This window comes from Tyto alba, unplaced genomic scaffold, assembly GCF_018691265.1.
Source record: "Tyto alba isolate M040663 unplaced genomic scaffold, T.alba_DEE_v4.0 Super-Scaffold_9, whole genome shotgun sequence".
Lineage (NCBI taxonomy): Eukaryota > Metazoa > Chordata > Aves > Strigiformes > Tytonidae > Tyto > Tyto alba.
Window position 1 is genome coordinate 18,307,942 of NW_024881330.1, and position 27,645 is coordinate 18,335,586.

At 34.6% G+C, this 27,645-nt stretch overlaps 1 protein-coding gene across 1 annotated transcript in view; it reads left to right on the forward strand.

The window, feature by feature from the left end:
• Positions 1-26,329, forward strand: part of CSMD3 (CUB and Sushi multiple domains 3) — a 703,442-nt gene extending 677,113 nt beyond the window's left edge. The window contains exons 64-71 of the mRNA XM_042785878.1: positions 3,624-3,735; positions 5,067-5,246; positions 11,017-11,082; positions 13,170-13,328; positions 18,326-18,438; positions 20,527-20,614; positions 22,955-23,090; positions 24,460-26,329. Coding sequence (XP_042641812.1) covers positions 3,624-3,735; positions 5,067-5,246; positions 11,017-11,082; positions 13,170-13,328; positions 18,326-18,438; positions 20,527-20,614; positions 22,955-23,090; positions 24,460-24,619 — 1,014 coding nt within the window. The 3' untranslated portion in view covers positions 24,620-26,329. The remainder of the gene's footprint in view (positions 1-3,623; positions 3,736-5,066; positions 5,247-11,016; positions 11,083-13,169; positions 13,329-18,325; positions 18,439-20,526; positions 20,615-22,954; positions 23,091-24,459) is intronic.
• Positions 26,330-27,645: the final 1,316 nt, after the last annotated feature.

The window sequence follows — 27,645 nt, forward strand, 5'->3', positions numbered from 1 at the left end:
AATTTAATATTATTTTTATAATTATTATACATTGTTATAATATTACTTTGTTGAAAAAAAAGTACCTACAGTACTATCCTATTCTTTATAAATGGATGCAGGCTGATATTTATACATTTTCTTCTCAGATTGCCATTTCTTCTCTTAGAGAATAGCAGATATATGGTCTTTGGTTCTTAGGAAAAGTGAGTGATGTTGATTTTGGGAATTTCCAAACAGTAACTGATGGTGCATATAGAACAGTTCTTTCCTAATACCAAAGCTTACAGTGAACAAAGATATTTCAGCTGTTTCCCCAGCTGTCCCCACTAGTGCTTCTATTCAAGCTGTATGACAAAAAATTCGAACAAATCAGAGCAACTCAAGACAGGGAAATTTTTAAGACCACAGAAGGCTGTATTGTAGCGCCACCTGGTGCCTCTGACATAACAATATTGCAAAATAGATTCCCTGAACAGTAAATTTCAAATTACTCTCTTTTTTGTTCTAAATTTTTATTAATTGAAATTGCTTGCAAGCTTTTTTTTTTTTTTTTTTTTTAGGAGCAGGGAGTCATAGTCCTTTATTTATTTATTAATCATCTTGAACAGCATGGCAACACTTCTAAAAGCATCTTCATCACTTGGGCAACTGTTGTATTTTTTTCATGCTATTTTTGAATCTTACATACGTAAAGGTTGTGTTTCTCTAACAATGATAATACAGGTGACATCCCTTTTTGTTAATTTATTTTGAGCAAAGAAATAAAACACTTTCACTAGTAGTTATGGGCTTGGATGGAAAAGTTGATATTGCAACAACTGGTGACAATATCAGCAATGGTTTATTCCGAGTTTTGTTTGATTTTTTTTTTTTTTTTTTAGCTGTTTCATGGGGGTTTTTGTTTTGTTTTGATTTGGTTTTTTAACTTGTGGAACGCTAGCAACTCAGCCTTTCCAGTCCCTTGGCGATTGGAGCCATTTCCTTATCTCACTGAAATATTTATATCACTAAAAAACTGATTTGATGTTTAGGCATCCAAGCTTCAGAGGAGCCGTAAGTTAGGCAGAGCTGCAGTGAAGTCGGGCAGACAATGGAAAAAATTTCTATGCATTTCTTGGTTCTGCTCTTCAGGTAATTGGTTTTCCTTCAATATATATGTCCAACCGAAGACAGTTTCTAAAGAACTAATCCAGAATTATCAATAAACAACTAAAGAAGAGAGAGAAGTTGCAGAAAACTGAAAAAACACACCTCTTTCCTGTTTTTCAGTGTTACCTATTGAGTCCTGTAGGTCTAAACTTTATGGACATGATTCTCCAGCTCTTTCAACTTACAGAATATGAACTTTCCATTCAGGTCATTCGTTATATATAAAAAATAGGTGAAAATTTAATGATTGCCATTATCTGATTATTTCAGAATTGCCCATATTTAAGTAGTGTTGAGCTAATACATGAAGGATAATCACATCATGAGAACTGTCAAACTCTGAAAAGAAGATTTTTTTTTTTTAAAAAAAAAGAGAATGTAGCACATATTATGTTAACTGAAAATAAGTGAAGTGGTGTAACTAAGAAGTTAAAATCATACAGTAACTAATTGTGGAGTTGCCATTGACTACTGAAGTTTAAATCTCTAACTTAGATACAGTTTAGAATAGATATCTGAGTATAATTAGCCAATTAACCTCCTCACCTCATTGACTTCCATGATGTGCAGCTACACCATGTCACAGAACAATTATATTTTTTCTTAAATATTTGATATTCAGGAGGTACCTAGAGTAGGCTTTGAAAGAATAAAGTGGAAAGAAAATTAAGTTTGTGTTCAGATATATACTAAGAAACTACATTCTTAGTATATATTTCTACAAGCTTATGTTTGGTGTTGGTTGGATTTTTTTTGGTGTGAGCAAGGGTGAAAGTGTCCTGGTCTTAAAGACAGCGTTGAAGTATTGTCTTCCTTGATAGCTAAAGATTAAATAAGGCAGGTATTCTTTCTGTAGTTGTGAACGGAGATTGCTTTGATAGAGGCAGATTACTGAAATGAACAAACTTTCATAAGACCAGTACTTGTTGTAAAGTAATATATTGGTGGTGGTTGTTTTAACTAAGCTCTTCATCACACAAAGAAGTACTTCTATTTCTATTTGGTGCAACTTCTAAAACTTTTAGTGTTTTCCAACTTTGTGCTTAATGATGAAAGTGATTTAGTGTATTTTCTTCAAAATCTTTTAGAAGTAATTACATAGTCCAGTGAGCACAGTAAAGAGGAAAAAAAAAAAAAAAAAGGAGATGAATTTTAAATCACATACTGTGTTGATGAGCTACTATCCATAGTTCATGGGTTATTATTAAATTTAATTCTGATGAGAAGCTTGAGCTGAAATGGAAAAGCACTATAAAGTTTAAAATCATTACTGTAGCAGTGAAATGCTGTTTCCCAGGACTAAACTATTGTGAAAGAGACTACATTTTGCCTTTGAGCATTAATTTGAATCAAGTGTTATACACGTAAACATAATAATAATAATAATAATAATAATAATAATAATAATAATAATAATAATAATAATAATAATAATAATAATAATAATAATAAACAAACCACAGAACAGAACCATAAATGTGCTGTCATACACAGTTCAAAGTTTTCAACTTCTTGTTTAAACATGAGTTGATAAATACATTAATACAGGTCACTGTAGAACAGTAGATGTGATATATGCACTGTACTATTTGAGTTTACCACTCACAGCATGTAATAAACTACTCTCTGAATGATATATATATAATCTAATTTCTCTGCTTTTGATGGAAACTGAGAATTATTTGCATTTTCATCAATGTCACTATGAGTGGACATGTTGAACAAGTCATCCATGTTATGTTCGTTCAGAAACTGTTATTGACTAAAGAATTCTATTTTCTGTTTTATGCAACACATATTCATAAGCATAATAATTAAAACCTAATCTCAGATGAATTGCTATTGTAAATTGTGATGTACTTGCATTCCAGTTTCTATTATCTGCATGGTATGATGAATGATTCTTTTTTACTTCTTGTCATTAAGAAACAAAATTAAAGTAGTATAGGACATTATAGTTTCTGAAGCATGAATCAGTGTTGTTGGCCTGGACTTGTGTGTTCTAATGAAATATTTCTCATTATAATTTGTGAATTCATTCAACATTCCACAAAAGGGGGGTCTAATCCAACAAAGGTCCAGCAGAATCTATTACCCATTTCAGCTCTGTGACTTCCCTGGTTTGCTGCAAGATTGACTAACTGGGTCCTCCTTGGTCCAGACCTAGGAAGCCACAGTAAGCCTGGTTTCCACAATCACAGTGCCTCAACTGTTCTGGGCCCAATGCAACAGACCAGGGAGACCACAGGAGACGAGGTTTTGATTCTCTTTCATAGAGGATTTCAGTTTGAGGGGAGAGTCATTTTAATGAGAATTAAGATAATTTTTATTTCATATCAAAGTGCTCTGTGAAATTAATTTACTTTCTGCAGAAAGAGCATCACAGTTGATCAAACCTGTATTATGTGGAGTTTGCTATCAAAGTTGGGAAAAAACCCTGCAAACTGATATTTCCTCATAACAATATTACTGTGTTTTCTACTTTCCAACAGGTGGGAAATGTTGTTCAGTTCCAGTGTAAGAAAGGACACCTTCTGCATGGTTCAACAACACGAACTTGCCTTCCTGATCTTACATGGAGTGGAATCCAGCCAGAATGCATACGTAAGTAAATGATAGATTTTTGATCTATCAGTTATTTTATTGAGGCTATTTAGGTACAGTAACACTGTTATAAAGTTAATGTATATAATTTTATTAATTTAATATGAAGTTGCATTACTGGCTTATAGCAGCTAGAAATGTGATTTTGTGAGTGAATTTTTCTACAATAGACTATGGAATTTAAAAAAAAAAAAAAAAAAAGAACAAACCAAACCAAAAAACAATGAGAATAACAGACAACTCTTCATCCAGAGAGATGTTGAAAATAACAAATTTCTATCTAAAAGGGTGCAAACCTTCGAATGAAGAGAGGAGGTGGTGATAACAGGACATGTAGGAAAGCCTTGCACAACCCTAACTTGTACTGGAGCAGATAGTTACAATCAGTTATAGTAAAGAGTTTTATTTATTTCCCAACTAAGGAATCAGGGTATTTTAAGAAGGGGGAAAAAAAGGTTTGTAATTTGGAAATTTTTGAATATGAAACGGAGGGAATCTTCTTACTTGTGTATAGAAAGTGACATTTAATTTCTTAGATCTTTTACACTTCAGTAAATAGTGTTAATTTACTGAAGGTATAACATTATCATCAATCTTTCTAGTTTTTCAGCTAGCCAGCTGTATTTTTCTGGAAATAGTCTCACCTTATAAGATCTGACCTTATAGAATCACTTCAGTGTATGGAGAACCTATCCACAGAAAAAAACAGCATTAGTGTTTCAGTTGGTGCCAGTGTTCCCCCTAAGCAAACAGCAAATCAGTAGCTCAGTGTGTTGAAAGGTTAGCTCTGCTCTTGAAGGTATGCTGGTTTTGAGATAACACAAAACTCTCCGGTTTTGGGAGTTAAAGATATAAGAAACTTTGCATGAGATTAGGAATGGTAATTGATTTTTCTGCGTGATATGTAGAACTTGATGCACCTACAAATTTTCCTTGACTTTTCATAGTGTTTTTCAAATGACCCATTTATTTATTCTTATTCACTGCTACACAGATATTGTAAGTCATGTAAATCATAAGTCATGATTGCTTTTAACCATGGTAAAATGTGCAGTTTATGTTTGCGTATGCAGACAATTACTTTTGGTTGTGCAAGTGCATTTAAGTTGGTTCTTGGTCCCTTGAGATTGAAACGTCCATTTTCAAGAGTGTATTTACAGCCTCAGGACAGTAATTTACAGATGATACAGTCATTTTTAATGTGATTTTAAAACATTAATAAGTTGCTTTTATTGATGCTTTTTTGTTCACTGGTTACCTGTCAGAATGAGTATAGATTATTTTTTCAGAAATACATTTTGACTGAAGATTATTTTATCTTTTCTTTTTAGCTCACAGCTGTAAACAACCAGAAACACCAGCTCATGCTAATGTTGCAGGAATGGATCTTCCCTCACTTGGTTATACATTGATTTACACCTGTCAGCCAGGGTTCTTTCTGGCAGGAGGATCAGAGCATAGAGCCTGTAGGTCTGATGGCACATGGACAGGGAAAGTTCCAGTTTGTGAAGGTAAGCTCTTCTGTTTCCCACTGTATCTCTCGTCTAATGTATTTCAGTGATTTTCTTTACTTGCAGTCTAATAAGATAAGTCAGAAAGTCAAGGAGAGCTAGGAGTGAAAACATCTAAGAGGATAACTCTAATTCTTTTCCAGCTGTGTTTAACGGGACATGTGCTTTCATATACTGGTCTTTCATTTGCATGCTCAGAGAAGTCAATTCCAGATATAATTCTGGAGGACAAGTACCTGGATAGTGCTTTTAGACTTCTGACTGAGTCATGTGTGGACTACATTCTCAAAAGCCCAGTAGAGTAAGATTCTTGATATTTTTGAACATACCTACTGCACTTAGATCAGGATAATTTTATTTACAGAGATTGTGTGAGCTGCAAGACAGCTATGGCAATTGCAATACTACTGTGACATAGTTGTCATCATGGAAACATGGTGGGATGACTCACACAAGTGGAGTGCTGCCATGGATGGATATAAACTCTTAAGAAGGGATAGGCAAGGAAGGAGAGTCAGTGGTGTAGCCCTGTATGTTGGGGAGTGTTTTTACTGTCTAGAGTTTGATGATGGTGATGATAGGGTTCTGTGTTTGTGGATAAGAATTAGGGGGAAGATTAACAAGGTAAGAGTCTGTTACAGACCACACAACCAGGATGAAGAAGCAGATGAAATATTCAATAAGCAGCTGGGAGAAGTCTCAGAATCACTAGCCCTCATTCTTGTGAGGGACATCAACTTACTCGATGTCTGCTGGAAATGCAATATGGGGGAGAGGAAACACTCTAGGATTTTTTTGGACTGTGTGGAAGATAACTTCCTGGCACAGCTGGTGAGTGAGTCAACTAGGGAAGCCAGCATGCTGAAACTGTTTTTTGTGAACAGAGAAGGACTTGTGGCTGATGTGATAGTTGGAGGCCATCTTGGGCATAGCGATCACAAAATGATAAAGTTTTTGATACTTGGACAATTAAGGAGGGGGGTCAGCAGAACTGCTACCTTGGACTTCCAGAGGGCAGACTTTGGCTTGTTTAGGAGCCTGGTTGACAGAGTCCATTCGGAGTCATTCCTGAAGGGCAAAGGAGTCCAGAAAAGCTGGATATTATTCAAGAAAGAAATCTTAAAGGCACAGGAGAAGGCTGTCCCCAACTGATGGAAGATAAGCCGGCAGGGAAGAAGTCTGGCCTGTCTGAACAGAAAGATTTGGCTGGAACAGAGGAAAACAAACAAGGAGAGTTTATGGCCTTTGGAAGAAGGGACAGACCACTCAGGAGGACTGCAAGGATGTTGTGAGGTTATACAGGGAGAAAAGCAGAAGATCCGAAGCCCAACTAGAACTTTATCTGGCTACTGTCATAAAAGACAAAAAATATTTCTATAAACACATTAGAAACAAAAGAAGGACTAGGGAGCATCTGCATCCTTTATTGGATGTGGGGGGTGAAACATAGTGACAAAGGATGAGGAAAAGGCCAACATAATTAATACCTTCTTTGCCTCAGTCTTTAATGGTAAGACAAATTGTTCTTGGGGTACCTAGCCTACTGAGCTGGAAGACAGGGAACAGAATGAAGCCCCAAAAATCCAAGGGGAAACGTTTAGCAACCTGCTACACCACTTAGACACACACAAGTCTATGGAGCCGCATGGGATCCACCCAAAGGTATTGAGGGAGCTGGTGCAAGTGCTCACTAAGCCACTTTCAATCATTTATCAGAAGTCCTGGCTAACTGGGGAGGTCCCAGTTGACCGGAGGTTAGCAAATGTGACACCCATCTACAGGAAGGGCTGGAAAGAGTATCTGAAGAGCTACAGGCCTGTCAGACTGACCTTGGTGCCATGGATGATTATGGAGCAGATCATCTTGAGTTCCATTGTGTGTCACGTACAGGACAGCCAGGTCATCACACCTAGTTAGATTGGGTTTGTAAAAGGCGGGTCCTTCTTGACTAACCTGATCTCTTTCTATGTCAAGGTGACTGGCTAGGTGGATGAGGGAAAGGCTGTGGATGTTGTCTACCTGGAATTTAGTAAAGCCTTTGACACCATTCCCCACAGCATTCTCCTAGAGAAACTGGCCACTCATGGCTTGCACAGGCATACTGTTCACTGGGTAAAAAACCTGACTGGATGGCCAAGCCCAAGGAGTTGTGATAAATGGAGTTAAATCCAGTTGGTATCTGGTCACAGGTGATGTTCCTCAGGGCTCAGTATTGGAGCCAGTTCTGTGTAATATCTTTATCAAAGATCTGGACAAGGGGGTCAAGTGAACCCTCAGTAAGTTTGTAGATGACACCAAGTTGGGTGGGAGTGCTGATCTGCTTGAGGGTAGAAAGGCTCTACTGAGGGATCTGGACAGGCTGGATCGATGGCCGGAAATCAATTGTAGGAGATTCAACAAGACTAAGTGCCAGGCCTGTACTTGGGTGATAACAACACCATACAACACTATAAGCCTGGTGAAGAGTGTCTGGAAAGCTGCCTGGTGGAAAAGGACCTGGGGGTGTTGGTTGACACCTGGCTGAATATGAGCCAGCAGTGTGCCCAGGTGGCCAAGAAGGCCAATAGCATCCTGGATTGTATCAGAAATAGTGTGGCCAGCAACATTAGGGAAGTGATTGTCCCCCTGTACTTGACACTGGTGAGGCTGAACCTTGAATACCGTGTTCAGATTTGGGCCCCTCACTGCAAGACACATATTGAGGTGGTGGAGTGTGTCCAAAGAAGAACATTGAAGCTGTTTAGCTGGTGAAGGGACTAGAGCACAAGTCTTATGATGAGTGGCTGAGGGAAGTGGGGTTGTTTAGTCTAGAGAAAAGGAGGGAGAAGGGAGACCTTATCGCTCTCTACAACTACCTGAAAGGTTTATTTTCCCATGTGATTAGCTATAGGACAAGAATAAACATCCTCAAGTTGCACCAGGGGAGGTTTAGATTGGATATTATGAAAAAGTTCTTCACTGAACTTCACAACTGTCATGTGTTGGAGAATGATGCCCAGGGAAGTGATGGAGTCACCATCCCTGGAGGTATTTCAAAGACATGTAGACATGGAGCTTAGTACCATGGTTTAGTGGTGGAATTGAAAATGTTAGGTTAAGGTTGGACTCAGTGATCTTAAAGGTCTTTTCCAACCTAAATGATTCTATGGTTCTATAATGCTATTCTAATACTGGAGAAGGATGCCTAAAGTCCAAGTAGATTTCTGAATCACTGCATGGAATTAATTCATAGGATTTAATATTATTTTATACTGGTATGTAAACAAGAATATACTACTTGCAAAAATATTGTATTTATCTACTTTGTCATTTATGTTCAAACATTTTATTTTGTTTATAATTTTTACTACATTCTTTAACATGGCAGGGCATGGAAAACCTTGTAACAAAATCATGGTGATAATGTTTTTTCTCATGTGAGATAAGAAACATCCTCAAGTATAGCAACTGTTGGGAATTCTATTTCCTCAATAATTAAAGCACTTTTCAGATAACTGATATTTAATGTTTCAGATGTGGTTATCCCCAGGGCTCTTGCAGAGGCATTCAAACACTATATAGCCAAATGCTGCTGCTTGGAAGGCAAATAGAAAATGAATATTTTGTATTACTAAAAAACAGGTGTCCTGGCATTACATACCAGGCAATTGCTGGGGGAAAATAGAGCAGAACTTTGGGAAAGTGTTAGAAAGCAAGTTGCCAGGAAGCTTATGAGTCGTTCAATACTCAGGAAGTGTTATGGCAGGGCAAATGTGATTCATGGATTGTATTTTGATCCAAGAATTTTCTGCTGATCATATTAAAAAATAAGTATTATCTTCCCTATCTGAAAGTAAGGAACCTTTATGAGATTTTTAAAAAATTTATTAAGTTGTAACTATGGGTGTATCTACCTTGTCATATAACTTAGTTTCCCAAATCCCTGAAAAAATGTTACAGAAATACAAAATTTTTAGGATCAGAAGTCTTGCCTCTTGCTTTTTAACAGCAGAGAAAGCTAAGAATGGCAACATATTGTAAAGTATTCACTATAATTAGATAAAGTAAAATATTTCTTAATTATTTTCAATTTTGCCTATTACAGAGGGGTGAAACATTTCTGTCCTATGGAAGGGAGAAGAGCACTGGGTCAGGTTGTTCACCTGTGATTATGAACTTCACATAAATAACTTGGAAATGGATGAAAATGAATAAAACATTCGGAATTGAGAGCTCTAAAATGATCTGTAGGGAAATTAAACCAGAGTTTAGTCCTTTTAAATGCAAAACTGCAATCATGATAAAGTTCTAGAAACTTAAACTCCATAGAAAGCTTGGTTTATTTTTGGGTTTGTATTTAAAACTTGTATTTAAATTTTATTTTGTATTTAAAATTTCTGTTCTAAACTTGACTATGTATTCACCTTGGCAAGGATGACTGACTCAGTAGCTTTTTATTCTAAAGCCCGTTGGAAAGTATGATCCAGATATTTATAGTCTGAGCTTGATGTAGTCAAACAGCCCATGCTGTTGAACCACACCCTCCACATCAACTGTGTTCAGTAAAGCGCAGTAAGTTTCTTTCAAAACAGAGAGGAAATAGAGATTAATCAGTCAGTAGTAACAGGCCGTAAGAACTCGAAGGTTGAATTCCAACCTCTGCCCTTGTTTCTTGACAGTTTTAATCTATGTAGCAAGAACAAGCCTCCTATAATAAGCTAAAAGTTATTCACAAGAAAAATATTCTCAGTGCTTCTTGCTACAGTTTCTTTTTATGCAGAAAAGTACTCCACTCAGGCAGAGGGAAGTTGCTTTTCTTGTCTAGTTTTTTTTAGAGTATCCATCAGAGAGAAAAGGCTGGGGTTCAAAGCCAAAATCCAAAATCCAAAATATTGAAATAACCATTGGAGCAAGGAATGGAGCCTAGTGCTGCGTGAGAGTATATTACATTAGGAGACAGAATTGTTTGTCTTCTTTATAGCCCAGTGAATCCAAATTAGTTTCTGCAAAATAAAATAGTTTCAGCTGCAGGAAATGACACCGTCCCATTGCATTTAGTTCATCATCTTCAATGGTGGGAGCATTCCTGCTCTAAGCAGAGAAGAAATTAAATTCTCCAATTTCTAGTGCTCAAATCAGCTGAGCAGCTGGAGATACTGTGGACAGCCTCATTTGTTTATTTATTTCTGTTGCTATTCTTTAAAGAAACAATGACATTCTTCATTGTTAAGAGATTAAGCATTCATCTTTGGGTTTTCAGTCTTAAACAGAAGATGTCTCACTCAATACTGCTGAAGGTAATTGAGTTCTAGAGAAAAACATGATTTAAAATGCACTTGATATGTATCTCTTCACTGTTTTGTGTTATACTGCTTTCAGTCAAAGCAGTATTCACAGTGGTATTTTGTGTGGCTCTTGATTTAAATTACATTACTTGCCTTAGATGACATATTAGAAGACATCTCACATATTAGGTGCTTTGTCCAGGACTGTGAATCCTGAAATGTGGATTATGAAGTTGAAAGCCTGCACTGTTTGGGTATTGGAAATAGCTTGGTAGCATCCAGGTGATGTGACTTAGAAGAAAACGAGGCAATGGAAGAAATCAGTGGGCATGTGCTCCTGTAATACTAAGGTTTGATAGTCACTGAAATCTCATTCATATTTGAGATTAAAACATCATCTTATATCCTTTTTAACTAATAATTTCCACTATGGAAATTACTTTCCTAGTTTCTGAGTAACATATTTGCTTGTGATTTGTCTTTTTGTCATTCATTCTTTCTAATAGCTGGTTCCAAAATATTAGTGAAAGACCCCAGACCAGCTTTGGGAACACCAAGTCCCAAACTAAGTGGTAAGTATTTTGAGGTATCTATAATTTTAAACATTTTCTGCAGACAAGACAATGAGAATCAATTTAGTGAGACTGCACTGAATGGTTTAGAATGAATAGAGGGTATTAGATTAGGCATTACATTAACAGAACAAAACCACCATTAATGAAATTATTCCCTAATGTTTAAGTCAGTCTAGAATATATGGTATTATATATATCTATATATAATTTCTAACTGTAATGCAGTGAGGGTTTTATTGGTTTAACTGAAATGACTGTTGTTCTGTGTAAGATCCTATGCAATATACCATTCAAAAACTATATTACTCACCCAGAAATAAAGACGTGTTGCTTCACGTTTTTTTTCACAGTCTCACACATCTTTTACATATTGCTAATTTAAATTGCTTTACCCAAATACTTCAGTATTAGCTTTCAAAAAAGCTAATGTCAGCCTAGAGAAGGTAGTGTCTCTAACTGGATAAAGTCAACTCCAGTTTTCACTGATTTGCTAAAGAAGTCTGTCTTTGGATGTCCTGACTAGATCCAAGGGAAACCTTTCTCTGTCCACTGAAGAGACGCTTTGAAGAGAGAAGTCTTCTTAACTAAAATAACCCTATTAAATATCTACCAGTAGTGAATAAAGATTTAAAAGTAATTCCCTAGCATAGGGAGTTTTGTGGGGGTTGTGGGGCTTCTTTTTTTTTTTTTTATTAGGTTGTACACTACTTCAAAACTGTGTTTGTTAATGCTGTACAACATGGTAGTCATACAATCACTCCTTTCATTCAGAAGCTTTTTGTGCAATTCCAATTAATTGAAAAAAAATACGTAAAAATCAGTTTATCTGAAAGTAAGGAAATAAATTTCAGACAGATCACAAATCAACAAAATAAGATTTTGCACCATGCAATTTCCTTACTTGCAGTTTGCAGGCCCAGTATCTAGGTGTTTTGTTTTAATGTGTTTACTTATCAAAAAATGTATGCATATATACACAAATAAAAAACTAAAAAAGCTCTTTTACCCTCCATGGGGAAGACAGCTTGACTCTGTGACCCATAAAATAAATGACGAAGGAAGACTGTTGGGTATTCTAGTGTGCCCCAGTCTTGAATTTCAGGATAACCTGTGAGAGAAAGGGGCAAGTATTCTTCTGTGTTTATCTGACATGAGATGCCAATACACACATGAACCCAGAGCTTTAAGTTCAGTGTGAGTGACTCCAAATAATGTGAAAGTGCTGATTTTAAGTAGTGATTATTTGTTATAGGGCTAACTTTGATACATTTCCTTTGGAAAGTGTAGTAAACCCATCCTAAGCCAACTTAAATTTAATTGTTTAAATGGTATCTCATGTTAAGGTTTTAAAGGTTTGCATGTATCTGTTTTTACTGGATAGGTAACTTTTGGATTTTTTTTAACCATACTGTTCCTGTAGTACCATTACTTAAATTAAGAGTTTTGCAGTTGGATAATGATAAATATTAAATATAAATGTATAAATCTAGCATATTTCTTCTCCCTGCTATGTTCTATTTTAATTTTAAATTAGGGGATTCTTTTTCTCCTGGTGAAACTCATGTTTTTAAATATTTGAAGACAAGATAAAACTTTTTATACAACTTTTTCATTAGCAAAATTGACTAGATAATAAAGAAGATGCTTATAGTCTTTTAATGTAATTTATATGTGCTTATAAAAATTTTTATATCTAAATTGATATTAATTTTTGCAAAGTTTAATCCTAGCTATGTCCCCCTGACTGTCTGTGTTGGCATAGGAAAGATTCTGCAGTGACAGGAATCTGATATTTTGTTTACAGCTATTAGATTTTGTGAAGTTAGTTTAATTTTAGGACACGTCCATATTTGAGGAAAGGAGCAACTGAAGGTACAGTTGTGGTTGTGTTCTTCAGTACAAATACATTTCTTTCATAAATGTTCTTGCCAGATTTCTATGTTTTATATGTGAAGATTATGCCTAATAGAAATTTAGATGGTAGAGAAAATGATAATATTGATAATATATATATAGTTAGATGCTTGCCTTCATAAGTATTAAATATTGCAAAATATACTGAAACATGTTTGATGTCTGTACAGTTCCTGATGATGTATTTGCCCAAAATTATATATGGAAAGGATCTTACAATTACAAAAGCAAGAAGCAGCCCATGACTTTGACAGTCACCAGTTTCAATGCGACTTCAGGAAGAGTAAATGCAACACTTACAAACAGCAACATGGAATTGCTGCTATCAGGTATGGGATAAGAAAAACTAATTTCCATTTAATTTTCTCTGCCTTATATACACTGCTTCCCTGTAACTTTCTGCATAATACTTAAACTTTTAAGATTTTTCCACCTTTCTCTTCTCTTCCATTTTTTAATTTCCCAGGTTTTTATTATATTTGGAGTTAACGGTCCATGAGGAATAAAAGAGTCATCCTAATTCTCATGATTCTTCATTAAATATTATAAATAAACCTAAATTACTGTTCCTGAGGTCTTCTTATTTCTTAATCATATAATTACCTACATTAGCCTATCTAATAAGAAATATGATTATATAAATGTTGACCTAGCAAGGCAGACATATTTTGTGAACTTGGAGAGCATGGAGAGATTGCATTTGGTAGACTAGTTGAAAAAAGTAGCTACCTTTCATGCTGTGATTTCAGAAGAAGCCCTTGATTGCAATCTTGGTTTATGATATTCCACAGTCCCTGCCACACAGAGCACTGTTGCCATGGTTATGTTAGCACAATATGCGCAGTTGTCTATGCTGTGAACCACCAGTAAAAGCTACAGATAGGGCTGTAAAAATGTTTGGGTTTATAGTTTTTGCTTGTTTTTCAAACTCTGTCATTTCCTTGATTGAAACATCACAGCCACAGAGACAATGGACCTGTCACACCACAGGAGTGGCAGGCTATAACACAGGGGTGTGAAAAAGCATAAAAGAAACACCTGAAATCAATACTGTCACCCAAACTTATTTTCTTGAAACTTCACCCTATGTCTATAACAGTTTTTGCAAGGACTGAAGAAGCCTAAAAATCACAGTTATGTGTGGGGTGGACACTGCTAGTCTTAATCTTGTTCATCACTTAAGGACTCCTTTCTCTGAAATAGTTTTATATCACTCTTTATCCCAAATGTATTGGCAAGAACAGAAATGACAGAACATTAACCTGTTGGAAAAAAAGAGGGGGGAAAGTTCAGCCCATATGGTTCCAAGAGGGGTGGTCTATGGGAATAATGTAATGGACCAAAGAATGAATGTCTGTTAAGCTCCTAGTTTCTGATATCCAGTAGAATAGTGAATTTTTGTCACTAGGTTTGTCTGTTGCAGTTATTTTGTAGCTGTCCTTTGAAGAGTTACACTTGAGAAGCTGTAGGTGGACTGAACATTTCATAAAATATTTTCTGACTGGTAACTGTGTTTGTCTCCATTGTCTGTGTGAACTTAATCTATCATATGAAATCTGTTTAGTTTTGTCCTGGGTTGAATATCATATGGGATATCTCTGGGAATCAGAGTTCTCCTATATTCAACTTGTTTTCTGGAAAGAACAGTAGTTCTCTCACTGTGAAGCATTTACTGTTTTGCTTTCCACCATTTGCTGCGTCTTATTTTACTTCTTTTTATTTTGACACCTGCACTTGTTGTAATTATAGTATATATGTCTGTCACAGGTTAGAAATGGTCATGTTCTTTTGAACAGGTTAGCATGAGTGAAAATAGCAATGCTTTTCCTTGTTTATTTGGCTCAGATTAAACACTCCTTTGTACACTGGGAAACCAGTTGCCAGCTCTGAAGAAACACATGAGCCTTTCCCTAAGAAATGCTTGCAAATCCACCATTGTAAATTAGAAGAGAACAGTGGTGCCTTGGTCTGTGGATAATTTTTCTCTATGCTCTCGAGTGTACATACATAATGTTCATACCCATGTACACATACCACAGCCCTCAGCCTCATGTAAGGATTTCCTAAATGTTCATTTATAAGATACTTTTATGGCAGATGTGATTGACTTTTTTTTTTTTTCCCAAGTTCCCAATGATTTCTAGATGCACACTGTCCAAGCTCGTGAAGTGACCAAACACTGTGTGATAATGTTAATGCAGTCTTGAAGACAAGAGAATATACCCTACCTTACCAAGGCCACATTCATTTGAGCTTGTTAGCTCAGAGGTGATTTATATATGAAGGTACCTCCTGTAGGGCAATCACATATCCTTAATGTGGAGAAGCCTTTTGTTCTGTGAATTTAGGCATGTAAATGAGAAACATGAATTAGGAATCTCATTGCCCTGTCTCTCACTGCAGTTTCTGAATCATCTAGGTAGTTTGCATCTTAACCTGAATTGAACTTTTGAGATGCCTATCTCACTGTAGTCTGTAGTGAGAGCCTAGAGTAAATGAACTAATGGAGAAGGACAAAGTTTAATGTCTTCTTTTAGCTGGGGTATATCTGGGCATGTGATCTGTTTCCATTTCATAGTGTTTTGGGTTTTTTTCTCTGATTAACAACCAACAAGATAGATGTGACCATTCTTTTTCTTCTCTGTAATTCATTTTAACACAGTAACATCACCCACCATTTTCTTCTGGTCATACATACAAAACTCTATTAGACTGAAAACTCTGTTGTGTTCCAGATTGTCTCTTCGCAGCACTGCAGTCAAATATTAAACTACTGGGTTGTACCAGCATTTCTTCTTTCTCTACCTTAAGATACAAAGAGCACTATATAACTGAGTATTTCATTCCTTCTGCTACTGTGTTAGCTCGTGGTTTTATGCATCATTAGTTATATATTTTTTCCACTGGGGAATGTGGTGGGTTGACCCTGGCTGGATGCCAGGTCCCCACCAAGTTGCTCTATCACTCGCTTCCTCAGCTGAACAGGGGAAGCAAAATAAAGTGAAAAGCTTGTGGCTCAAGATAAGGACAGGGAGACATCACTTACCAATTACTGTCAAGGGTAAAACAGACTTGACTTGTGGAAATTAATTTAATTTATTGCCAATCAAATTAGAGTAGGATGATAAGAAATAAAACCAAATCTTAAAACACCTTCCCCCCACCCCTCCCTTCTTCCAAAGCTCAACTTTACTCCCAACTTCTCTATCTCCTCTCCTCCAAGTGACACTGGGGGATGGGAATGGGGTTTTTGATCAGTTTCTCACACGTTGTCTCTGCTGCTCCTTCCTCTTCACACTCTTCACCTGCGGCAGCGTGGGGTCCCACCCATGGGAGACAGCCTTTCACAAACTTCTCCAGCATGGGTCCTTCCTGTGGGCTACAGTTCTTCATTAACTGCTCCAGCGTGGGTCCCTTCCATGTGGAGCAGTCATTCAGGAACAGACTGCTTCAGTGCGGGTCCCCCATGGGGTCACAAGTCCTGCCAGCAAACCTGCTCCACTGTGGGGTCCTCTCTCTCTATGGAGCCACAGGTCCTTCCAGGAGCTTGCTCCAGCACAGAGTTCCCACAGGGTCACAGCCTCCTTCAGGCATCCACCTGCTCCAGTGTGGGGTCCTCCACAGCCTGCTGGTAGGTATCTGCTCCACTGTTAACCTTCATGGGCTGCAGGGGCACAGCCTGCCTCATCCCGGTCTTCACCATGGTCTGTAGGGGAATCTCTGATGCCTGGAGCACCTCCTCCCCCTCCTTCTTCACTGACTTTGCTGTCTGCAGAGTTGTTTCTCTCACATATTCTCACTCTTCTCTTCTGGCTGCTGCTGGTTTTGTGCAGGTTTTTCTCCTCACCTTCTTAAATATGTTACCACAGAGGTGCTACCACTGTTGCTGATGGACTCAGCTTTGGCCAGCATCGTCTGTCTTGAGGTTGTCTGGCATTGGCTCTGTTGGACATGGGGGAAGCTTCTGGCACTTTGTCAGAGAAGCCACCCCTGTAGCCTGCTCCGCTACCAAAACCTTGCCATACAAACCTGATGCAGAGAGCCAGTATCTTCTGTGTCTCAGTGCTGTCTTTGGTTCTTCACATCACAGAATTTGGATGAACACAATAAAAGGAAACAACCAAAATGAAGGATACTGCTATGTTAACAAAGAGATCTATTTTAGTTCATGCATAGCTAACACATACTAATTAAATCTAGTCTGAAGTCATCCACATTTGTTAGTCAGTAAAAGCATGAAGTCTGATCTGTGATGTACCGAGTCTGTAAAATCAATGAATTTTAATTTCAGTTTGGTGGATTTTTATGGAGGTGGAAGTATAATTATTTGGTGTTTTGTTTTATTTTGGTTTTTTTTTTTTTTTTTTTTCCTTTTTCTTGGATTTGGTTTTAGTTTTGTTATTGTTTAAGTTTTAGCCATCATTAACTTTTGTTCATGTAAAGTGTAAGATAACCTTGTATGATTCTACAAATAGAAGACTTCATATGAAATGAACAGTGATTTCAGTGCTCTGTCAGAAAGGAAATGATCATACTAGATAGGTCTTCTATTTAAAATCTAGTGTTTTAAACCATTAATTGATAACAATGGTTAAAAATGTGGGAGAAAAACATCTTGACTGTATTTTCACTAATGGTCTTTGTTCTTGTAACAGAAGATTAAATCACTAAGCATATCTTACTATTTTATTTTCATTCTCCAAAGTAACAAATAAGGTTATTTGGATTCTAAACATTTATTTTGCAGGAATGAAAATGAGTTAATTAATTATGCCTACAAGTTAAATGAGGTTATATACAAGTCTTACTGTCTGGAAGAGACTGTGTCGCAATATTGACTGATGAAGAACAATTCTATTTTTTGAGATACTTTCAAATTTAGAAGTTTTTAATTTAGCACCTGTTTTTAGAAAAGAATTTAGATGCGGATGTTCCTATTATCATCTCCTTTACCCGATGACTAAATTACAGATATTAACAGTGGGGATGAGAGGTTCAAATACACTCTTCCTGATTCAGAACAGTATTTTCCATCTCAAATCAGATTACTGTCACTGTTTGTTCTGTCTAAGGCTTGTTACCCTAACCATTAAGTAACAGCTGCATGCATAGGTTTTCCCTTCTCTCCTCTCTAAAAACAGTTTCTATTGAAATCTTATGATAATTGAAATAATTTTATAAAAGAATTCATCTTGCTAAACTAAAATGTTTGTAACAATGATACCTGCTTTTCCCTTTTAAGGCAAAAGATTAAATGTTTATTTTTAAACATGAAATAATTTCTCTACTCAACACAAACATAAATTTTTAAAACTATATTCTACAGGAGTGTATAAAAGCCAGGAAGCTCGGCTAATGCTCCACATATATCTCATTAAAGCACCCTCCCATACATCTGTCAACAAGTTGAAAGAGGAAAAATGGGCTATGGATGGTTTTGTGAGTATATTTCTGCTATAAAAGAAGGAGAAAGTTTTTTTGCTTGAAATCATGCTAGTGCTCTACACACAAAAATTACTGAGACATATCAAAAGGAAGCTTGCTAGCAATGCTGAGTCATGAAAAGAAATGAAAATTTTATTGTAAGATATAGGAGACCAATATGAGGGAAAATATGGGAATAGTCATGTTGTGTATGCACAATTATAATGCATGTTAACACAGAAGTTTTTCTCTTACTTCTCTTTGATTTTTATTCCAATATATTGATAAATGTTATAATCATGATAATATAATATCAATTTATAATAATATTATAAGAGTAAAATAAGAGCATTTTTTGTCATTAGGCTAGCAGTCATGTTTTACTTTTTGGTGATATTTTTAGAAATATGATGAAAAAGCTGAACTATTGCATATATGGGGAAAACAAAATAGATTGCTCCAATTAAGCATTAAAACCCTTGGAGATTCTGGGTCTGAGGTTATTCTTTAAAAGGAAGAAGAAGAGAGCACATAGCTGAGAGGAGGAGAGGTGAAGGAGAGGGGTAAAAAGAAGAAGCAAAAGGACAGGTGGATGAGGTGTGTTTAAATCAAAGAAACCTTTTCAGAGAACAGGCAGGAAAAACAAACATCATCCAAGTTAATGGTAAGGCTGAAAAAAGCTGAGTGTGTTTGGGTCCTGAGACACTTTATTTGCCAGAGAAGAAATTAGACCTTTTAGAAAAGAAAGGTCCTAAAATGATTTAGATGATGATGAGCACTCATACATCCCTATTACACCATCTCATTTTTCAAGGAATCTGTCTGTTTTCTTATTCACCTACTGGTAAAGCAGTACAGGGAAACTAAAATGGGTGTAAAGGCCAAAAGAAAATAAGAGGTATACACTGAAGTGTATGCATAATTTTATATTTGTATAACTTGTGGCATTAGTTCAATGATAATTTTTAAAAAGGTATAAAACCAGAACCAAAGCAAAATACTCTAAGCTGCTTAAACAATAAATATACTAGTAAAATGACTTAAGTCCCTTGGTTTGTACAAACTTCAGGCTTAATGAGCATGCTCCTGAGGTGTAATAATATGGTAAAAGCAATAAATTTACTTTCAGACTTCTAAATGTACAAGAATACACAGTACCACCCCTACATTTCATATGTTATTTACATACTGTTCTTATTTGACCATTTTATTTATTTATTTATTTATTTATTTGTTAAATCTTGGAATAGCTCAAACAAGCTGCTTTACCCAAAAGTAAGAAATTCACCTGAGAAATGCACCCTTCCTTCCTGCAGTGAAAACATATCTTCAGGTCATTGCTGAAGACAAACTGTTGCCTTGAGAAAGGGAAGCTTAAGGGACAATCTTGAACAAACCTGCCTCAGGACTGCTGAATTTAAACCTAATAACTATCTTGGGAAACAAGTACCTGTAAATTTGAATACAGGAGTTAGTTTAGAATGTACTTACCTTAATAAGTGATATATTCATAGGGTTACAATCCTTTCTTCCTTCCCACAAGATTTCTAGTTTATACTAGCATATTTTGCTCCTGTACCAAGGCCTCATTCAACAGTCTTCTGTTGTATAATAACAGCTGTATAATTAAGTAGTTATGGGATAGAGCACTGAGAAGGAACAAAGGAACTGTCAATTGAATGTGAGGTCTTTTTTATTTACTTTAAAAGTAATTATTAAAACTTCAATACTTGCATCCTCAGGATTAACTACAATATAACTTTTGACATCTACTTCCTAAACAAATTAGATAATTATGAAGTATGTAAGATGCTTAAAAATAGACATCTTGAATTGGAAGAAACTTTAAGTTTTGTTGGTTTTAAAAAATAGTACCATTAAAGGTAGTATAAGGCAGTATGTGTGACCATAAGCCACCATGTCCAAGTTGCGCCTTTAACAGTTCTGTCTTTTCCTTTGAACTTCATAGATTTCCTAGAAAAAATATGACGTTTTTGATGGAGAATAACAGCTACTAGTCAAGCATGTTGGGATAGTTCTTTCCCAAATAGACACTTGTAACAAATTTTCCTTATTTAATTCAGAGTAAATTTTTTTTAACAGGTATCTGCTGAACCTGATGGAGCAACATATGTTTTTCAAGGATTCATCCAGGGTAAAGATTATGGACAATTTGGACTTCAAAGATTAGGTATTCAGCAAATTCTAAGTTTTTGCCAGTTCATTGTTCCATATTCTGTTTTATTACGTCCAGTAGTATAAGGGTATCTGCAGGATGTTATCAATATTGTAATTTTATAGAATACTTAGATATTCATATCTTTAAAATATCTTTAAAAGAGTAGTGCTTACAAAGAGTGTTTTGTCAGAAGTTGTAAGGAGTTACAGATGCCTTGCAATGTACTGCTTAGTATAGCTAAATATTTGTAACGTTTTGAACAATGTTTTTCTATGAATATGTGTAAAATGCATTTAGTTTCACATCTTAATACCTATTTAGAAAGCCCATGTTATAGAATGTTCTGCTAAACTGATCTTTTGCTTGTGGTGCTGAAACATTTTACTTAAATATTTGCTAGAATAGTGAAGCTGCTAAATATTTACAAGTAAATCTTTATGTTACTCTTAAGAAGAACAAAAACTTACTTTATAAGCATTTATTTCCTAAAAATAAACTTCTTGGTTCTATACCTTCTGTTCTACACGAAACTAATAGCCTTTATATATATCCCTTCTTGGAGAAGACAGCTCTGGTAACAACATTCTGCTGTGTTTTTTAGGAAAAAGAAATAATTTTACATTTCTGATACTGTCTTAAGAGTTGTGATATTTCTCCCTCAACAAGAACTTGAATTTAGTTAATACTGAATTCTTGAATGATAGAATACTAATGACAATGTCTTAGAAGAGGAATTACTTTTCACTAATGTAATGGCTCCTTAGATAAAGTGCTTATCTTCAGATAAAATTCCTAAACAAAATGTTTTGAAAAGTAGGTTCTTTCAGTCACAAAGTATTGTCTATTCTTATTTTTTCAGTAAAATCAGGAAATACTTTAATTCTTGACTGTGCTGGAAGGATTTATTAATGAATGTATGAGGCGAAGGCAAATCTTTCTTCTTTTACTGTTCTAAGCCACAGTAAAATGCAGTGCTTGGGAACTTGATTTTCACTGTATTTTAATATGCAAATTATTTTAAAAAATGTTTTATAAATATATTTATCAAGAAATATTTCCTTTAAATGAATATACAAAGAGTCATTTCCCTTTATTAACTTCTTCAAAATATTTGAAAATCATCTAACAAAAATTAAAATGTAAGACTACCATGGCAAAATGTTTTGATAGATTTAATAAATTGTTTTTGATAGATTTTGATAGATTCTTATTAAAATTGTATTCATTTGATTTTCACAGACATTTTCCTTTTTTTTCTTTTTCTTTCTTTTGTAGTTTTGAGATTATTTTCTGTAATATATTGAAGGTACTTTTTATTGGTTTATATCTTTTAGGAACAGAATGGTTCACTCAGGTTTAAATTCTATACAAGAATTAATCATAGTTAATATAGTCAATAATACAGAGATTTGCAATCATTGAACAGATTTTGTTTATCAAGTTTACCATTTCATTATTTCATGCACACAAACACAAAACCAGTTTCTCTGATGCAAAATATTTTGATTTCTGTTCCCATACAATTTTCCTTACATTTAATTTATTTTTCTGAACATTTAATTGATTTTTTATGTATTTTAGTATATTGATTATCTGCTTGTTTCTTTTAGTTTTTTTATGCTTTTTAAAATTTCTACATATTGCCTTGTAAGATCAAGAAGATCAGAAAATATTATGACCTCTGCAATTCTTAAAAGGTTCCGTTCAAGGCTTAAAAACTAACTTTGAAGCTGTATTTGTATTGCTTTCCTCCTATTAAAAATGTGTACAGCTTGTCTGTGTAGATAACTTAGATAATGTGTTCCTTGGACATGCAGCAGATTATATGCATGCTTATATGTTCATCAGTATCTGGCTTAGCTCTTCACAACTGTTCCTACTTCTTTCACTCTATGAATCAATAGCAGTGCTAAATGAAATCGACATGATGAATTTTCAGTTTGCCCTTTCCTTGTAATCATGTTTGCTTTTTATACATGAAGTATTTTTCAATTTCTGAAGTATACAAATACAATCAGTAATATAATCAAACATGTGCATTATTATAAATTTGATTTTTTGCAACACAGTACTTTAATGTGTATTAATAACATCCAAAAATACATTTACTATATCCGAGTATATGTATTGTTCTCCCAACATTTTACATCCCCTTACTAATCAGGATGTGTTATACCATACTACATTTACTTTCCAGGTAGTGTCACCATCCAGTTATATGTACACCAGCTGAACACATTATGATGGCTCAATTACAAGGTGTTACTGAATTCTGAAGTTTATGGAGTAGTATCTGTGGGGGGTAACAGACACATATTAGATTACTTGTTTTTTTCTTATTATTCTTTCTAGGTCTTAACATGTCTGAGGGTTCAAATTCTTCTAATCAACCACATGGTACAAATAGTAGTTCAGTGGCCATTGCTATCCTTGTGCCTTTCTTTGCCCTTATATTCGCTGGTTTTGGCTTTTATCTTTATAAACAAAGGTAAGTACAAATTATGTATCTAGAATTCCTGTATGACTTGGTGGATTTATTACCTTCAGTCTTTGTTAGTATAAATAACATTTTCTGTAAAACCATAATACGTTTGCAAAATGTGCATGTAGACGGTTCTTCCTACCTCCATTAAGGCCTGACATGATGACTCAGAGATCAGTTTATTGTACTGTGCTATACTTTAATTCCTACCTATTTAAAATGTTACAAATTTTTCTCTTGTTAGAACAAAATGGATGCTATAAATTATTGGCCTAGGGGGAATAATATAATGACTAGACTCTCTGTGTATTTACAGTTGATTGCTTTTTCTATTTTTTTTTTACATGTAACAGAATTATGGGTCATATCTTGAGTAATTTTTTTTAATGCCTGCTCTGTTTATTGGCTTGCAAGTATATGCAAGTATTATGTCATTGAGAGGTTTCATGATGAAACAGTTTCTGCATCTGAAATTAGTTCTTATACAATTATTTTACATAGCCACCAGTCTTCTCAGTTTCATTAGTCTAAGCTCAACAATTTTGTTCATGTTACTGAGACCAGTATTAATTCTTTGGATTTAGTGTCAAATAATCTTTTCCTGTAGATTTAAAGCATTAGATGACTAAAGAAAATTTAATCGCTAATGACAAGACAATTCATTACCTACTAACTGTCAAAATGGTGATTTACATCAGGTAGCCAGACAATAATAATATGCTCTGCAGGATAGCATTAGTTTAAAATACGTACCATCATTTTTAAATGGTACCACTTGGTTTTGATCTGCTTCAGAATATGAAAAAATGCTCCTGTAATTTTTTTATACATTTGCTATTAACTGTATTCTGTAAGCACTTGTCTTTACATTTTATATTGATGATTTACAACACAGTATGCATTATGCATAACAACATAGATGAAACATTTTCAAGGGATCGGTCTTTGATATTTTGAGTTATTTAGGGAACAAGAAAATGTTTCAGCTATAAATTCATTCTTAAATTTATATGTAACTTATTGAGTGTCCAAAGGGAAAAAGAAAATCTCAGTCATTTGGCTGGGGAATTATTGCATGTTTACAAGACTTTATTGTGCTCATAACTGTTTATCATCTGATCATCAAAGTGGAAATACCTACTTCTTCTCAGGTTGTTATCTAAGTTTTCAGTGAACATCATTCTAAATGAATCATAAATCCCTTAAACTTTGATAAAGAGTACTAATTCTTAGCACAGATACTGCAAAAAGAAGTCAAGATGATCTATTTAGCTCCCATAATTGAAACTGAAAGCGAAATTCTGTTCAGATTCTTAAATCACATAAAATCAGTGAGGAAAACTGCAGTTACAAATACTCTGTCTTTCTTCTACAGGACTGCACCTAAAACACAGTATACAGGATGCTCTGTACATGAAAATAATAATGGACAAGCTGCTTTTGAAAACCCCATGTATGACACAAATGCAAAGTCTGTGGAAGGGAAAGCTGTACGATTTGACCCTAACTTGAACACTGTTTGCACAATGGTATAATGTGGTAATGATCTGTCTTCAAAGTCTGGAAACTGACACACAATACAGTGCACACACAGTTCACTGATTGAAAAAAAATCAATTAAAAAAAAAAAAATTAAAGCACACTTTTCAGGACATACTGGGTCACCTTTTCCTGAGGATGATAGACAAGAATGGGTTGTGGTTCCTTTATTTTGATTTTGTTTTTCATAAACTGGATCAGAATTCTTCTTCGTGTATACCATGGAGAGTTTTAAAAAAATATGCTGCACTCCATGAGTGCTACTCACAGTTTATTTGCTTTTTTAAAAAAGGAGGTTATTCTAAAACATAAAACATATTTGCATATATTGGAGGAGCATCCACTATCAGTATTTCTGTGCTTTATAAAAACTATAATAGAGGGACTGGGTTAAAAAAAAAAGATATAGGTAGAAAATAAGAGCTATACTTACAGGAGACAATAGGTCACTGACTTCTCTTTAACAGTCATATGCTACATCTTTCTCATGAGTTTGTACATTTTTTCATTTTTCAACCCATTTAGTATTTTATTTTTCTCAGAACAGTTAATTTTCTAAGTCCAGGGTGTAGTATTTAGAAAACAGCAAGTACAACTTACTCTTTTCACGTCACAGAAGAAAAATTAAAATATCATGTTCTTATTTAATCAGTTTCCTTCCCGGCTTCACATTTTGCTTCCTTTTCATGTTCCAAGTCAAGCTCCTCTTCTCTGTTTTCATTAACAATACCCACAAATGGTAATGTTTCTGCATTTCTTTTGTCAATCATGCAACTAGACAAATTTTGCAATCAAGAAGTTAGTATGAATTGAGCTTTGTCATGTGGCTATGTTCCTTACTGTCAAAGATCATTCAAAAGAGTGACCATCTTACATTTTTTTCAAATGTGAAAACATAATTTAATGGTATTTCCAATTAAAAAGTGCAGTTTACAGTAACATTAGTAATCAAATACACATATCAAAAATGTAAGAGTCCATTTTCAACCCATGCTAATTAGATATAGACCATATCACATCAGTTTATTCCTTCAGCATTTTGACAAAATGCATGCATAAAACATGGTGAGATCCCATTGAAGTTGATGCATACCAGTAGATTTTAATGAACTTTGGATCAGACCTACAAGGCAAGATGATGTTATAATTTGGAAATACTGTGTTTTCACATCTATTTTATCTATATATTCCATACTTTATGGAAACAAATCCTTACAGATAATGATTTAAAATTTAATATATTACCATAGTGCAATGAAAACAAAAATATTAAAAAAATACATATATATATATATACACACACACACACACATATATATATATATAAAGCCATGATTTTATTAGGGCCAATCCATTCATTTTAGGGACAATTCATATTCTACAGCCCTCAGATACAAGTTTTAGATATTCCAGAATCACTTCTAAGGAATTGTAATTTTTAGTTATTTCATATCAGAGTTATTCAGTGGCAACTCAGTAATTTATTTGATGTAGGTCACTGTCTTCCATTCATAGCATGACTCACAAATGCTGTGTGTTATCCAGTGTGAATTATCTGTTATTGTCCCTTTCAGACATTACTAATTCTGTGAAAATCTAAACTTTTTCTTACCGTAATAGAGAGTGCCTACCAAAAATCATTGTACCCAGGATTGCTGCTTGGATTTCTATAATGTTTGATGAATTTCTAATAAACCATTTTACAACACTTTGTTTTGAATATTCATACAACTCTGTCAAACTGTATTCTACTAAAAGGATGCTGTTTTATATTTTATACCATTGGTTGTTATTTATTCTTGTTTATTCAAATGACTGCAATAACTATGATTCATTCATTAATGTTAAGGTTAATACATTTGAGATCGTTTAAAATGTTTCTTCTGCAACTGGCTACTCCTCTTATATTAATGCATACACTTTTGTAAAGAAGTATATTTTTATGAAAAAAGATTTGTAAAAGTATGATGTAAATTTTCAGTGCAATGTAAAAAAAAATAAAAATGGACAATTGCTTTTTTTAACCATGTTTCTTCTTTGGCAGATGAACTTTAAATTAATTTCAGTTGTGAAGATGGGAAAGTAGCCAAATTAAGAATTCAAATTTGGTATTTTGTGGGTCTTAAAATAATGTTATTTTTTGTGAACCTTCCTGTGAACTTTAGGTGAAGTAACAAGACAAATAACCAATGAGCGCAATGTATAAAATTATCTGTTTACTAAAATGAATTTTCTGTTTGACTTGTAGAAGCAGATTTCCAAAAAAAAAAAAAAAAAAAAGTCTATAATTGTCGACACAGTGAAAAGCATAGAAAAACCTCTTTTTTTTACATTAAAAGAAAAAAAATAAGAAAACCTTATTGTTCCTCAAGGTTGTAGACAGCCTACTTTGCACATTAATTTTGAAAACTTTCTGCAGAAATGTACAGGATGTACATATTAACAGGTAGTATCAGTGCATACATTATTTTCTGTCATTAAAAAAAAAACAGTGTTGTCTTTTAATGACATTGAACTGGAGGGAAGAATCTTAATTATCTTATTATAATAATAACAGTGTCTTTCAACTACCCATTTTGCTTGCAACCATGGAAAGTGGATGAGAAATCCTGAACTGAAATTCTATTAATAGGATAACGGGGAGAAAAAAAAAGTCTTATATTCTTTTGTGAATTTGGTGCTCTACGTAAACTGAAAAGGCTCATTCAGGCCCATGTTGCAATCACTGAAAACTGTATTGTTAAATACATCAGGAAGAGAAGCAAGGATGATCACAAATGATATTGTGAGGATTATGCACTAATGTTTTCCAGGAGGTTTTTGGAGAAAATTCATTAATTCTGGAAAAAAAAAAAAAATTAAATTCCTGTCTCACAGTGGCCAAACTTTCATATGAAACCTAGAATCTGAAGTTAAGCTCTTCCGTCTTTGGTTTATATATTATATGCTTTAAGATATAAAAGTAAATAAAACTAATATCGAACTTGTTCAACAAATCTGTTAATGCTTAAGCTAGTATCCA